This window comes from Lontra canadensis, unplaced genomic scaffold (genome assembly GCF_010015895.1).
Source record: "Lontra canadensis isolate GAN:19392208 unplaced genomic scaffold, GSC_riverotter_1.0 scaffold2, whole genome shotgun sequence".
Taxonomy (NCBI): domain Eukaryota; kingdom Metazoa; phylum Chordata; class Mammalia; order Carnivora; family Mustelidae; genus Lontra; species Lontra canadensis.
In genome coordinates this window covers 47,033,874-47,049,608 of record NW_022630996.1, presented here as the reverse complement: position 1 = coordinate 47,049,608, position 15,735 = coordinate 47,033,874, and the positions used below count along the sequence as shown (strand labels likewise).

The window sequence follows — 15,735 nt, the reverse complement described above, 5'->3', positions numbered from 1 at the left end:
ATGCATTTCCAACTTACAGTATGTTCAACTTATGATGGATTTATAAGTCAAAGAAGATTTGTATAGTTAAAAATTAGTGCATACCTATTCAGTGTCACAAAACTACACCAATTGTTAATTACATAAATTTACATTTTATTTATTACTATAATTGCCATTTACATTTCCAACATCAAAAGACAGATTTTTAAAACTGTGATGAAACTCTGATGTACAACTTTACAGTGTAGAGTGCACTTAGACACACGTTCTTTATAGGGATTATGAATTGACTTATTTTCTTCATTGTAGCACTACAGTGTCTGTGAAATAATCTCTGGAAAATACACATGCTCCCCCATTGAAGAGTGACCAATAAGGTCTTAAAAATGCTCCTTTTGTGTTCAAATTTAAAGTCTTCACCCCCATCCCAGCTACTTTCCAGGACACTCCTTTAAGACCACCTAAAACAAAACTAGAGCTGTTCAAACTTGGAACCAGAAAAGAAAATAAGTTAAGAAGTTAAGAAGCTGAGCTAGATTTAATTACCTATTTAGAGTACATTGCCCATAGTGAATTGTGTTTAAAGGTATCAGTTTGTCAGGTTTGGAACATTCATTTGGTCTCTCAAAAGGACCTGCTTTGTAGATGTAGGGCACTTGTAATTTTCCAGCTGGGTTCTTGGTTTGCTTAGATAATTCTGTGGGTCCCAATGTGCAGTCCACACCTGAAAAGGGGGAGTTTTCAATGTTGTGGCTTATTAACCAGGTACTTTCCACTAACTCAGTTAACTATTAGAAAACAGAAAAGAAGAGAGAGAGAAAGACGGAGAAAGCCTCCTACTTGTTTTTTTACTCCAAATATGGAGATGGAAACTATTAAACAAATAAGAAGGAGGGGAAACTCCCCGCATATTTCACCTTGACCTGGCTGGACTGGTCTGATGCCTGTAAGAGGCGGTGCCCTACGAAAGACCTCAGGCAAACTGCTGGTGGAAAAATGAAATATCAGACTTCACCACGGGGAACCACTCCTGCCCCTAGAGGAAAAAGAAAACCATCACCGTGTCTCGGATTGGAAATAGTGCCCTGTTTTCAATCCGGGGGACTGGGTTCCCTCCCTCGGCCTAGAGTGGTAGTGACAGGATTCCAGAAGGCACGCGGCTTCTCTGACAGTTGCCCAGCTTAATACCGCTCCCTTTTTGCACCTAAATTTCTGAGCTGCAAGCAGGCAGAAACGCCCTCTCTGGTCCTCTCCTTAATTTCTCTCTTCTGCTTCCCCGCACTATGTAACTTCTTTGTTCCGTTTATTAGAAAGGTGACGCTTAAGGTCAAAGGACTCACTGTCACTAGCAAAACCCAGAGCCACCACCAGATCCTGGGAAGAACAAGGCTGTCCAGCCCAGGGCTGAGACTCGGAGAGAAGGAGGCGCGAGAAATTTCAGCGAGCAGCTCCGGGTACGGCCTCTGCGGACTGGACCAATTCTCCAAGTGTTGGGGAGATGCCGGACGGTCTTGGGGTGGGGTAAAGTGTGAGCTCCTAATTCTACAAGCAACGTTGGCAGTGCGCACCCTCGGAACAGAGGGTGTTGGGGGCGGGGAGAGCCCCCACCCCCACCCCCACATGCTCTACTTTGTACGCTGCAGCTGCCGGGCAGTGAGTATCTCGGAACAAAGGAGCGGAGAGTGCCCGGGTGAGAGGCTGGGGTTTGTGCGCAGCTGCCATTAGTACTGAGCGAGTCTCCATACCGGCTAGGGGAGCGTTGGGGTGCTAGGATTCGGCGAGGAGGGGGGAAGGGAACAGGGGGAGAGATTCTTGTTGAGCAGCTACGCATCAGGAGCTCTTGTGAACGGTGGGCATGACAACTATCAGCGCCAAGGGGGAGAAAAAGAGCTGGAGTGAGCAAAACAAAGAGCGAGTGTGGGCCGCGGTGACTTCATGCCTCACCAATGTCCCGCCCACGCTGCTCCGAGCTGTTGCTGCTGCTGCTGCCGCTGCCGGAGCCGCCGCTACGCCTGCAGGCGGCCGGGGCGAGGCGCTGGGTAGCGTGGGGCGGTTTCCTAGCAACTCGCGGCCCCGAGCGCGCCCAGCTATCAGCACTTGGGGAGCCCCCCCACCCGGGGGCCGGAGCAGGACCACTGCTCCCCCGCCCCTCGCCAGCCTCGCTTCCCTCTCCTTCTCGCTGGGTGCACCCCAGAGTGCGCCAGCGGCCGGGGCTCTGGACGGCGGGACGCCTGAGCCGCAAGCTGGGGCCAGAAGGACGAGGGCACGAAGCTCCCGCCCCGCAAGGCCGGGCTACTGCACCCTCGCGGAACCTCCCCTCCTGTGCTAGCGGCCGTGCGCTCCACTCCCGGCCCAGCGGGGAGCTGCTATGCCTCGCTCTGGGTCCGCGGGCGCCGCTGGGGGCTTCTAGGGTGCTGCTGGAGTCGTTTCCCCCAGCTCTTGGCACCCGGCGCTTCCTCCCTCACCAGCCAGGACATTGCCGTTTTGACTTTGCCCGCGGCTCAGCTGATGAGGCGGCAAAGCTGTAACTAAGTGGAATTGGCCTCCCTGCCCACCTGTGGAAGAAGCTCGCGTTGATTGATGCGCCATCGACTTTTTTCCCCTTCGGCCTCGCCGGCGTCCCCTCCCACAGATGCAGCATCACCCAGTGATAGTACTTTAGCCTGGTTTTTCCCCCAGGCTTCGGGCTTTGTTTGGGTTTGATTCTGTTTGGCTGTTCACTAAGCTGATTTATGCAGCAGAAGCCCCATCGGCCGGAGAGAAACAAAAGCTCTTTTCTTTGTCCCAGAGCGGGCTGCGGAGCCTTCGCTCGCGTCGCCGCCCCGGGCCATTGACCGTCAGAGGAGGTGCTTCTCGCGGAGATCGCGGGACCCGCAGAGCGGAGCTGGCAGGGCCTCTGGGGCCCTGAGATGCCAAGCAGTGCCCGGGCCAGCGTACCTGCACCGCTTGCTCCGAGCCGCAGGGTCCGCCTGCTGGGCCTGCGGGAAACGTCCTAGCGATACTTGGCCCGCGGGCCCCGAGGTGCGCCCAGGAGTCGCCAGCGCGCAGCCGGAGAGCAGCCAGGCGGCGGGCGCGGTGCGGGCTGCTTTGCATTATGTGCCACTCCGCCCTGACTTTTTTTACTGCCGCATTTGTCTGCCTGCAAAACTGCCGGCCAGGTCCTGCCTCATTCCTTCGGGCGGCCTGGGTGTTTTTAGTTGTTCTTGGACTGGGCCAGAGTGGTAAGTTGTTCTGTTTTCTTTTGTTTTCTTCTCTTCCCCAAAGGTCTGGGGCTGTGACGAAGAACATCCTGGCCAGGTAAGTGGCCCAATGTCAGCCTCCATCCGCCCTGAGAACTTCTGAAGGGCGGGTGTGTGGCAGAGTCCTCCATTCAGGCGGCCCGAGGGAGGCCAGGTGTCAAGTACTTCCGCGCCCCGGAGTGACAGCAATAACATTGTATGAGGAGACTCTGTGTGTTGCTCCCGGATTTGGGGGAAGCAGTAATAGAATGGAAGTTTGGAAAAGTGAAAGGTCATATTTACCTAAGCGAGTTTAGGGGCTCTGCTCCATCCTTGAAGGCATCCTCCTTAAAGGCATCTTTGTGGGTACCCCCATCTTTCTGCATGTAGATCCACCTATCACTAGCATTTGATTCAAGGCTAAGGGTACACTGCTACAATGGGAGTGAGTTTTCTGGGTTTGAGTCCATGAAAGAAGAGGATGGCTGCATACAAGTTTCCTCTATCATTATGCTTAGCCTGAATGAATTAAACACACTCGCAAAATACTCTTTAAGTCACCATCTTTAAGTCACCATTTTTTCAGCTGGGAAAAAAAAAAAAAAAAAAAAAAAGCCTAGCTAATTAATCTCTCAATCGGATCAGCCCCTGAGACTGAAACCCTGAGACAGAAACCTAGACCAGGATTGACAGCTTTCAATCCAGGCAAGCCACTTCTATCAGAATTGCCTTGATTTGGAAAGGATACTTTTTTATAATGTATATTGTCCTTATTTTACAAATTAGGACAGTACCTCCCATGCTAAATCACAAAAGCTCAGGTCAAATAGTGTATGAAAAGGTATGTAGGCATTTTGAATTACATGAAAATTTAAGATGGCTGTACTGGATTGTTAGTAAACAGTAAAACATACAGTAAGTAATAGTAGTACTCATCAATCTGGGGTGAACTCTTCTTAGTTTTAAATATAGGCCAAACATTTATTTTTGCCAATGCAATGATTATTGCCAATTTTTTTTATTTGCTTTATCTGCCTTTAGTCATCAAACCCTTAAATTCTGTTAGCACGTTTCTCTGAACTTGCCTGTTGAAGTAGAGTTGTAATTGTTTTGTAGACCAAAATTTTCTCTTATGCTTCGAATTGATGTGCCATGTTTCTGCCTGAAGCTAATAAAAACAATCAAGTCATAATCTTACAAATAAGAGCTTAACTGTAAATATCCAGTTAGCTTCACTCATTTGTTGCATATATAGTTGTCTAATATTTGTTCCAAAAGATTTACCCAGTTATGTGAAATGAGAGCAATTAGAGTAAATTTTTATCTTGTGGTTATTTTTTGGCTTATATGTTTATTTCAAAATAAATGAATTTGAAGGCAGAGGAAATAGTAACGTTCATTATCAATTATCTCTTCAGTGGAACTATGCATTGATTGCAGCAGATTTTCCACTGAGTATAATTCCACCTTGTGTTAATATGTGATGAAGTATTTTTCTAGATTTAGTAAATACACACACATATACACACAAAAGCAAAATGATCAAGGCTGTGTCAACAGAGTATATTTTGTCCCCAGTACCTAGACAAAACATGCTACTTGCCTCTAGAATTTACTACTAATAGTATATTTAAAATATTCATTGTGCTTGTAAAGATCAGTCAAGTTCTCATGTAATAGCATTGTATTTCCATTCAGTAACTGTAATTGGTTTGAAGTAAATACTATGAATGGGCTCCCTTGCACCTGCAGTTGTAAAAAGGGAATGCTTATCTGAAATCGGAACAAGGCATCCTTTTCCCAGTCGCTGTCAATATACAAAGGTTTCTGATGTATACTGGTTTGCATTGCAGTTAAAATCATGCAAAAAATTTAAATTATAGCCAGTACAACTAAGAAAATTAGAGACTTTCATGATATAGCTACATGTCTCAAATTATATGTCTTCGCAGTGCAAATTAGACGCTTAAAGCAGAATAGAAATCTAGGTATCAGTTACAAAAGAAATCTTGTTCCTTTGCTCAGTAGTTTACACCAGGGAAATGTTGAGGGCAATAAAGTCATACACAAGGAACCATAAACTGCACAACAGCATAACTTTGGGTTTAATTTTTTTTTAATATTTTATTTATTTATTTTACACAGAGAGAGAGAGAGAGAGAGATCACAAGTAGGCAGAAAGGCAGGCAGAGAGAGAGGGGGGAAGCAGGCTCCCTGCTGAGCAGAGAGCCCGATGGAGGGCTCGATCCCAGGACCCTGAGATCATGACCTGAGCCGAAGGCAGAGGCTCAACCCACTGAGCCACCCAGGCGCCCCTGGGTTTAATTTTTGAAGTAGGATTTATAGGTCCCAAATACATAGTGGACTTTTAACAATGAATAAATGGTGAGCAAGGGGGATGTTGTTAATAAATCTGACCATTTTTCTGATTTAGAAAAATGTTTTTCAACTTTCCCTGGTGGAAATCACCAACAACTAGAGAAACAATAACAGTATAAAATGGTTAATGAGTAACTGGAAAACACTAAAGAATACTTAGTGGTTAATATTTGAAGAGTTAATGTAGCAACACTATTGTTTCTGCATTTGCTCACTTTGAAAGGTTAAAAATCTTTTTTTACCTAAAGTTTTATATAGCAATATAAGAGTGACAAATTTCAGAAATTACCATTTACTTTTTAAAAAGTGTTAACTATTATTGCCATGTAATTTTACCTTCTGTCCATAATCAAATATTTATTTAAACTTTGAAATAATAATCAGCTAGATTAGCATTGTTTTGTAACTATAACATTATTTTACCTCAGAACATATTTCATATCACAAGTGTTCTGAGATTTCTTTATGCTTACCTAAAGTAAGAGGATATTTAAGAGAATCAAGGCTTCATTTTTAGAAGTCCAGTCTTCCAAAATATTTGTACAATAAACATCCAAATTAATTCTATCTTAAAGCAACTGAGACACTTTCTGATAAAAAAAAAAAGTTAGTGCTGTGTATGAAATATATGTATTTCATATATATACATGAAAGCAAAAGAACCGATTATGATTTGGAGAAATTCTGTGCCCCCAAGTGGCTCCTTCACCTGTTAACACAATTATCAGAAATTTCACCACGTAATGGATTTCTTTGGATTAAGTACGGTTTTGACATTAGGTTGCTTTTAATTTTTAACTTTGTATTTGGAAATTTTCAAACACATACAGAAGCAGAGAAAATGGTATAAGGAATCACCATACCCCCATCACTAGGCTTCATCAAGTATCAACTCAGGGCCAACTTTTTTCATCTCTTCCCCTACTCATTTCATCTCATTCCCCCAATAAGATTATTTTGAAGCAAATTTCATATCATTTTATCCTAAAATATTTCAGTAAATCAAAGTTCTAATGGAGGAGAAACACATTATCATTTGTCTCACAGCATGAATTTGTGAACTGAAATATAGGGCTTCAGGAATGTTTACTATGTTTAAAGGAAGAAATGCAGAAGTGACAAAGGAAGCAAAGATAATGACAGTTTCAACCATTTACTTTTCAATGATTCTGTTATGGCTGCATTAAAAATACTTCTCTTAAAACTATGCATATGTAACAGCTTTTTTGGTATGCATGTATATGAAAAAGAAAAAAAATAGCATGAATAAATCTTCCCCAGACAAACATCAATTATTTTATCCCAGTGGAATCACAGGTATAACTTGTTTTAGGTTTCAGTTTTAAGGACTGTTCCCTGTGTCTCTGGATTCTTCAGTTTTTCTCCTCTCTACTGGGCCATTTATAGCATATGCATATCCATACATGTTGTAATATCTCTCATCTTCTATTTCTCACTCTCCTTTTTAGTAAAAAATCCTTAAAAGAGTTGTCCATTCTTGCTGTCTCCAATTCTCCTCACCTTCTCTTTGAATCCATTCCAGTCAGGCTTGTGTTAATTACCTCTGCAGTGATACCATCCTGTTAATATCACAGTGCCCTCCCTATTGCCACAGCTGATAGCCAGTTTATGGTTTTCACCCCACTGGCCTATCATCTGTCAGCAAGTTGACACTGTTGACCACTCCCTCCTTCAAAACACTTCTTTCCTTGACTTCCTGAACTCACATTCTCTTGGTTAAGCAAGATCCTTCTCTCTCTTATGTTGGTTCTTCTTCCTGTCCCAACTCTAAATGTCAAAGTGGCTGAGGACTCAGTCCTCAAACTTTCTTTTCTAGATATATACTGAGTCTTCAGATGGACTAATGCAGTATTGGGTCTTAAATACCACTTGTATGCTAACAACTCCAGTCCTGACCTCTTTTCTGATCTCCAGAGGGGATAGCAAACTACCTATTGGGCATCTCCACCGTGCATCTAAAGGCAAAATCAACCATAGTGTATTGAAAACCAAACATCCAATTTTTTTCCCCCAAGCTTGCTTCTTTCATACTCTTCCTCATCTCACTAAGTGATCAGCCACACTTCCAGTAGTGCAGGGTAACACTTTGGTGACATCCTTGATTTCTGTTTCCCTCACATTCTACAGTCACTTTACCACCTCCACTGCCACCACTATGGCCCATGCCATTTTTTGCTTGAACTCTTGAATGCCTATTAAACTGTCTTCTCTGCATCACAGTACAGTGAGACTTACCTTTTTTAAACTGTGCCTCAGGTTCTCTCACTCCTCCCCTCAGAACTCTACACGGTTTCTCATCTATCTCAAATTGAAGGCCAACTCTACATGGTTTCCAAGATCCTGATGACTTTCTGACCTCACCTTCTTACTCACTTTTCCTCTCTCAATCTGTTTTAACAACTGATCTTGCTATACTTTGGATGTACCATGCATGATCTTACCTCCAATCATGAACTCACTGTTCCTTTTCTCCCTGGAATGTGTTTCCATGAGATATATTTCTAATTCCCTCTCCCTTAGTTCTTCCAGAAGTTTATTCAAATATCTTATCAAAGAGGCCCTCTCTGTTCTCCTTATCAACACTATCTAGTGCCTCACCCTGGATCTTTTTTTCTTTTACATATTATAGCATCCCTGATATATTATGTATTTGTTTACTATCTTTCTCTCTTGCTCCCAACTCAGCAACTACATTATAGCTTATAAGAGAAGGTACTTTGCTCTCATTTTAGTTATGGAAATACCAGTTATATAAAAGATGCTCAATACATATTTGTTGAGTGAAAGAATGAATAAGTAAATTTCTTCTCAGTTTTGTCATCACATTCTCTGTTCATTCCAAGATGAGACTTCATTTATTTTCTATCAACCTCTCTAATCTTTGTAACAAACAAATGAACTGAAGAATCAAGCCTCACTATATTTATTAGATAATAACAGAATCTTCTCCCAGAAGAAAAATAAAGGTATTTCTATGTTTAGCATAAACATGAAACATTTGCCTAATAAGCTAATTTTGCTGTGATTTTTTTTGTCCATTCATATTTGATAAAAGTTGAATTAATCTTATAACTTATTCCTTTTTTTTTTTTATAGTATACCATATCTTCAAGTGGTAGAACCATAAATACAGGACTCTAAAACATAGGACTGACCAGGGGCATCTGGATGGCTCGGTCAGTTGAGCATCCAGGTCTTGGTTTCAGCTGAGGTCATAATCTCAAGGTCCTGAAATCAAGCCCCCTATCGGGCTCTGTGCTCAGCAGGGAGTCTGCCTTAGGAACCTCTCCCTCTCCCTCTGTCCCTCCTCTCTACTTGCTCTCTCTTTCAAATAAACAAATAAATATTTTTTAAAAATAAGACTGACCAGGTGTAAGAGTTATCTGAGAATCACTAGCTGATTAAATTTTTCCAATGTATGTTTACGTTTTAAAGATAAATTATTCATTCATGAACATATATACCTGGTAAGCTAATTAAGCCTTAATTAGAGCAAAAACAAAATTAGTTAATAATTTTAATGAACAAAGGGGAATTGGGAGGTATTATTTAAGAGAATAAAGGTCATCTTTGAATAGGTTTTCATATAGGCAATAAAAGATAAATACAATAATTAGTTCTCATTCCAATTTTTTTATGAGGCATGAGAAATATGACATAGCAACACGAGATTGCATTTTCAATTTTCTTATTCCCCATTTTGAATGAAACTTTCTCAAAACAAAGTATTTGAGATAACTTCGTCTTTGTTGCTCAACAGTTTAGAGACTTTTCTGCCACCCCTGTTAAATTTGACCTGTCCAGGTATAAATAATTGGGTGTTAAATTCCTCACTTTGTTCACCAGCACCACCACCCACACAGTCATTTTAGTGTTCACTAGTTGGGTGTCAGAAGGTATTGTTTTGATCTAAGTTTCTTTAGACGCTAAGAAACAGGAGCCAATCCTCTGCAGGGCCCATCAGTTTTCTTGAAAAGTAAAAAACCATTTGTTATGTAGTCTTTCTCTTGTTTGTACTTAATAAGCTAAGATGCTCAAAGCATCCCCCTTGAAAATGCCTGTTGTATAACATTCTGTCATTTAAATGGTGTGTTTTGCTGGTTTGGGGAGTCTCTTTGAGTAACTCGTATAAAAATGGTGAGTGACTTGTGATATTATTGAATCTTACCTTATCAAACTGACCTAAGGAAATAGTCTTTTTATATGTTCATCAAATAACCTAACAACATTCATAACCGGTCCTGTACTGTATATGTCTAAGTCCTTCTTGGTCCTCAGAACTAGTCCCTGTTGCAGCCCAAATCTATACATTTAGACTTTTGCCAACATGACAACGCTGAGCCCTGTGTATCTTCTCTAATTATATATGAAATGCATTCTGTAAGCTGTATATTGATTATAAAATAAAAGCAGACAAAATTAATATTTTATGATGATTCACATTGCATTTTATTAAATTAAACAATTAAATTACTGAGTTTAAGTAGGTGACTTATTTGTTACTCTCTAAAAATGTCATTTTTCCAATTATATTCTAAAGAAGTCATGTGTGACTTCTATATGTAGTGGAAAGAAAGTATAATGTTCATGTCATGTAAGAAATACTTGGGTAGGGGCACCCGGGTGGCTCAGTTGTTAAGCGTCTGCCTTTGGCTCGGGTCATGATCCCAGGGTCTTGGGATTGAGCCCCGAGTCAGGCTCCCTGCTCAGCGGGAAGTCTGCCTCTCCCTCTCCCACTGCCCCTGCTTGTGTTCCCTCTTTCACCGTCTCTCTCTGTCAAATAAATAAATAAAATCTTAAAAAAAAAAAAATGAAACACTTGGATAGCTATCACTCTATACCACTCACTGATCTAGCTGATTCACCATATTAATTGACTTTTCATACTAATATTTTAAGAGAGGTAGAATTATCATCTCTGTTTTGGAGATGATAAAAACCGAAGCACAGAGGAGATAATTTGCTCAAAGTCATCTAGTTATTAAGTCGAAGAGATAAGATGTGAACTGTCATGTTGCCTCCTACCTTCTTAAAAAATTTCCGGATGTTACTCTAAGTTATACATTCACTGTGGCTATCAGATGAAGGAGGACCTTCACACAACTGTGGGGATTCCTGGGTCCAGCACTGTAACAATGTTACTGGCACAGAGTAACTAGAGATGGGAATATACTGATTTGTGAATTGGGGGCATAATCAAAGCATACTTCTGGTGGAAGCTCCCAAGTGCTCTCAACTCATCTTAAATACGCCTCACTATGGTTAGTTTCCTATCATAGTGAAAATGGAGAAAAGACATGTGGCTTTATGGGAGTAACCTGGAATGTAACTATGCCTCACACAGGATTTCCAATGCATTACAGATGTGTATGACTTGTGGTTATGAGAGAAAGAAAAGGGGACTGACCTACTAAGTATTTGGTAGCCTGTTCAGTCAAAAGTGTTCAAAGGGACAAAATCACAGTATATGAGTCAGACTGCTGATCATCATAGGACTTGTGACATTTCTACCTGCTTGGAGGTACTCTATTATAGCTTAATATTCTATATTGTTTAATATATTCACATTATTTCATCTCCATGAGTTTTTAACTGAAGTGGGTAATTCTTTGGCTGTTAAATATTTGCTGTGATTAGCCATGATCAGCAGTATTGGTTGTTTAGTGCATTTCTAGTATGTACTAGGCTAAAGGAATATACTGCTATGTTTTCTTCAGGCATAAGTGTTTTTTGTTGATTCTTTTTTGCAATTTTATATTTTTATTTGACAGTCAGCAGTTAGTCTTCATCCATATTGACTATATGGATTTTTGAAGGCTGTGACAGGTATATGGGTAACCAGCAATATAGAGCTTAATTAGTGAATCTTTATCCTTAGTGTTCTGGACAGCCAAATACACGTTCAGTGTAGGACATATCTTATTCCTTTGATCCAGAGAGCTCTCTTGAGCCTGGTGTCAATGCACACATCTGGAGTTCCCTTTTCCTTCATGGAAAATTTCCAGGTACTCTTTGAGTGCCTGAGGGGCATGGTTCTTAAAGTCCACTCCATGGATGCACTTGTGAATGCCCTTACTGTATTTCCTGATCACCATCTCGTTAAGGGCAGAACAGCCCTTCTTATCCTTGTCCTTCTTCTTCGAGGGAGCCATCCAAGGAACACAAGGGATTATGTTCCTTCAGGCAGAAGTTTGATGCTGAGACATCAAAGGCTCTACCTAAGCACTAGGAATACAGTAAAGTGCAAAACAAAATTCTTGCTGTCATGTTGCTTACATTCTGATTGAAGAGGACAATAATTGTATTATGCATGTGCTTATATGTATATATAAACAATTATATGATAAAATATGTATTTTATACATAAAAATGTAACATATATTTTGTCACATATGATATGTATATGTCATACACACACACACACACACACACACACACACACACGGTAAAAAGAAGAAAAAATAGAGCAGAATGAGAAATTGCCCTGAGAGAGAGAATGAGATATGCTGCTATTATATATGAAAGCCAGAGCAGGCTATTTTAGAAAGATGACATTAAACTTCTTAAATTGTTTCTCTCTAGGTCCACTTCAGGCATCTCACAATCTTTCCTATGGTTCCGCTCCTCTAAAAAGTAGGGAAAGGTATGTTAGGATTTCCAAGTTGATAACAATAATAGGAATTTTCTTCTCCTTTGTTATTAAACTTGATCAAATTCTTACTTATGGCTAGGAAGAGAAAAGATGTAAAGTAGTGAAGGGGTGACAAGATGATAAATAAATGGGTGAGACCAGGTAAAATGTTTTAAGGAAAATGGAGTTTTGTTTTTTGGTTTTTTTTTTTTAACACATCAGCTCTTCATCCATAACGGTTTCTCAAATTTATCTCCTCTTTTTAATACAACGCCACTAGAGTGGAGAAAGACCGACATATCCTTCATTCTATGGGCTTCCTAACCGATCTGCAACATTTCAAATCTTTGTCCACATTTTTCCTTCCTGTGGGTCCCAGTGTCTTCAGGCTGTTCCACGTGGCAGACAAATTCCTTCCGGAGCATCTCATGCCTAACCCTTTGAATCCTTGTTCACATCCCATTTCCACACCCACCTGTGACCTTCTTAAGAGAGAAACTGCAGGGCACCAGAGTGGTGCAGTGGGTTGAGCAACCGACTCTTGGTTTTGGCTCCTGTCATGATCTCAGGGCCCTGAGATCCAGCCCTGCATTGGGCTTCATGCTCAGCATGGAGTCTGCTTAAGACTCTCTCTCCTTCTTTCCCTACCCCCTTCCTCTCTCTCTCTCTCTCTTAAATGAATAAATATTAAAAAAGAGAGAGAGAGAAAACTCACTGTTCTGTGTCTCAATGCCTGGCACACACTAGGGTCCTAATAAACTATTTGATACAAATGACTCAATGAGTGAGGTGAGGATAATAATGATTAGCTTAAAATTGGGTATCTAAGCAAATAAGCTTCTTTAACTCTAATCCTCATTAGAATTTGAACTTTAAGAAATACAATTTTATTTTAAAAGTAAGTTCTAGGGGCGCCTGGGTGGCTCAGTGGGTTAAGCCTCTGCCTGTGGCTCAGGTCATGATCTCAGGGTCCTGGGATCGAGCCCTGCATCAGGCTCTCTGCTTGGTAGGGAGCCTGCTTCCGCCTCTCTCTCTGCCTGCCTCTCTGCCTACTTGTGATCTCTCTCTCTGTCAAATAAATAAAAAATCCTTAAAAAAAATTTTATAAAATAATTTTTTAAAAAAGTGACTTTTACTATGAAACTTTTGATGCCATGAAAGACATTTGTTTCTGCTTACTCAGTCCACCCAGAAAGCAGTTTCTTGGCTTTATAGGAAAATCTTTAGCAGAGATCAATATAGAGATGTCATAATTTTATAAAATTGTTTTCCTTCTGAATTTCTGTGATAATTACTTTCATTGTTGACAGTTAAGTATAAAAATTAATCCTGATCCTTTACTCTCAATCTGTATTTTAAAATTAATTCTATTTAGATCATACAAACTGGACTTTATAGTCATTTACCAAACACTAAAAATGGTATTGAAGACAGACTGTTCTAATCCATTTAATCATTCATTCAGATTTTCTTAAAACATCTATAGCTTTGTGTCAAGCACAGTTCTGGGTTCTGGAGGTAAAAGAATAACAATAGTGAGCAGTTGTGAAGTATTTTCTGTATGCCGGGTACCCTTCTGTACATATAGGGTAAAAATATATCCTTGAATGCCCACAACCCTCTGAGACGTGGGCTTTGATGATTCCCATTTTATAGTCAAGCAGACTAATTAAAGAAATATTGAGTAACTTCTTCAAGATCTCCTAGCTAGTAAGTAATGTGACTCCACACCCTCAATCATTACAGACTATCTACCAGGGGTGAGAAGAGTCCCTCCTCTAGCACTCCCCACAGTTATGTTATCCATGCTATATGACTCTTCCAGCTTCAGTACCCTACTAGATCATCTCCAGGATTCTCTGCCCAAACAGCCCCGAATTACTTTCAGGGCCACCCTGTGGGTAGACTGTGCCACCTGCATGCCAAACTCCAAGAGAGGGAAAGTAAACAGAGCTTAGAAATGCACACTGGAGTGTCCATGCTGGCCAGTGATAGGCTACTTGCAATGCAGAATAAAACTAGAAGTAAGAGAGAAGAGGAGCAGTTCAGGGGCTAGAGGGGTTTTACATACTGCCAAGTTGCCAAACAGAAATCTAAAGAGTCTGAAATTCTAAATTCAACCTGGCTTTCTAGCACATTATCAGTATATATTTATCAAGATAAGAAAATATAACTTATTTTAATGTTTTTTTTTTCCCCCAAAGATTTTATTTATTTATTTGACAGAGAGAGACACAGTGAGAGAGGGAACACAAGCACGGGGAGTGGGAGAGGGAGAAGCTGGCTTCCTGCCAAGCAGGGATCCCGATGCAGGGTTCTATCCCAGGACCCTGGCATCATGACCCCAGCCGAAGGCAGACGCTTAACCGACTGAGCCATCCAGGTGCCCCATATTTAACGATTTCTTAGCCTGGGTTTTAACTGTTAAATATTTAGTCCTGTTAGTCCCATCACCATTTTTACTCTTGCTTTGGGCCCTAAAAAGTTAAGGACAGACTTGTATAGTAATTTATATATTACTCTAGGGAGAGTGACAAACAATGAAAACACCAGTGCTTATTGCACAAGAAAAACCATCTTATGTCAAGGTGCTTTTATTTGTCAGTAACTAAATGTCTTTTGGTAAACTCTAAGATGTGAACAGATTACACTGAATCCTATTTTCTTGCCAAGAGAGTTACAGTAAGGGTCTAGTGTATGCATATTTTTAATTTAGTTTTTCTTTTTTATTTCCCCTTATTAATTTAAAATATGTCACAGAAAGGAAAATTTTACTTACATGAATTAGCCAAATTTGGCTGAATTATTCAGCTGGCATATATTTAATATCTATAAGTGAATGAATAGGTAAAATAAACATTTCCATACTGCTTTCATGGATTAAAGTCCTATTTTTCTCCTTAAAAATCAATCTTAATGTGGCCTTCTTTCTGTTTTCAGAGTAAGTAAATTAGTGTAGTTTCTGTATCAAAGAAAAATAATGGAAGTCAAAATGGTTTCCATTGGGATTTTATAAGTTAATTAAAACATTCCTATCTTTCAACAAAAGTACTGGCTGGGATCAATCATTTGAGAAAACTACTAACATTAAACAGACTTATTAAAATTACCTTCCCAGGATGCCTGGGTTGTTAAGTTGGTTAAGCATCTGCCTTTGGCTCAGGTCATGATCCCAGGGTCCTGGGATAGAGCCCCACAAGTCCCACAAGTCCCACATCAGGCTTCTTGCTCAACAGGAAGCTGCTTCTGCTTCTCCCTCTGCCTGCCGCTCCCCCTGCTTGTGCTCTCTCTCTGACAAATAAATAAATAAAATCTTTAAAAATAAATAAGTAAATAAAATTAACTTCCCCAAGTCATTTTTTAAAAGTTCCCAACTAAAATTAGTTTAGGAAATAAGGATAAGATAATTAAATTAGAATTGCCATGTTAAATTATAGTGGTCTTATTGTATATGTACTCAAGACGACTTCTAAAAGTGCTTTTGAGTGGTTGTTATTCAAAGTT

At 40.5% G+C, this 15,735-nt stretch overlaps 1 protein-coding gene across 3 annotated transcripts in view; it reads left to right on the top strand.

Annotated features, from left to right (window-relative positions):
• Positions 1-1,032: 1,032 nt before the first annotated feature.
• ITGB8 (integrin subunit beta 8) overlaps positions 1,033-15,735 on the top strand; it is an 80,384-nt gene continuing 65,681 nt past the window's right edge. For 2 of the 3 annotated variants that reach the window (XM_032873592.1, XM_032873584.1), the window contains exon 1: positions 3,054-3,203. In XM_032873592.1, coding sequence (XP_032729483.1) covers positions 3,077-3,203 — 127 coding nt within the window. In that variant the 5' untranslated portion in view covers positions 3,054-3,076. Of the gene's footprint in view, positions 1,673-3,053; positions 3,204-15,735 lie in introns of those variants that run through there. The other variant, XM_032873591.1, reaches the window with a different exon arrangement.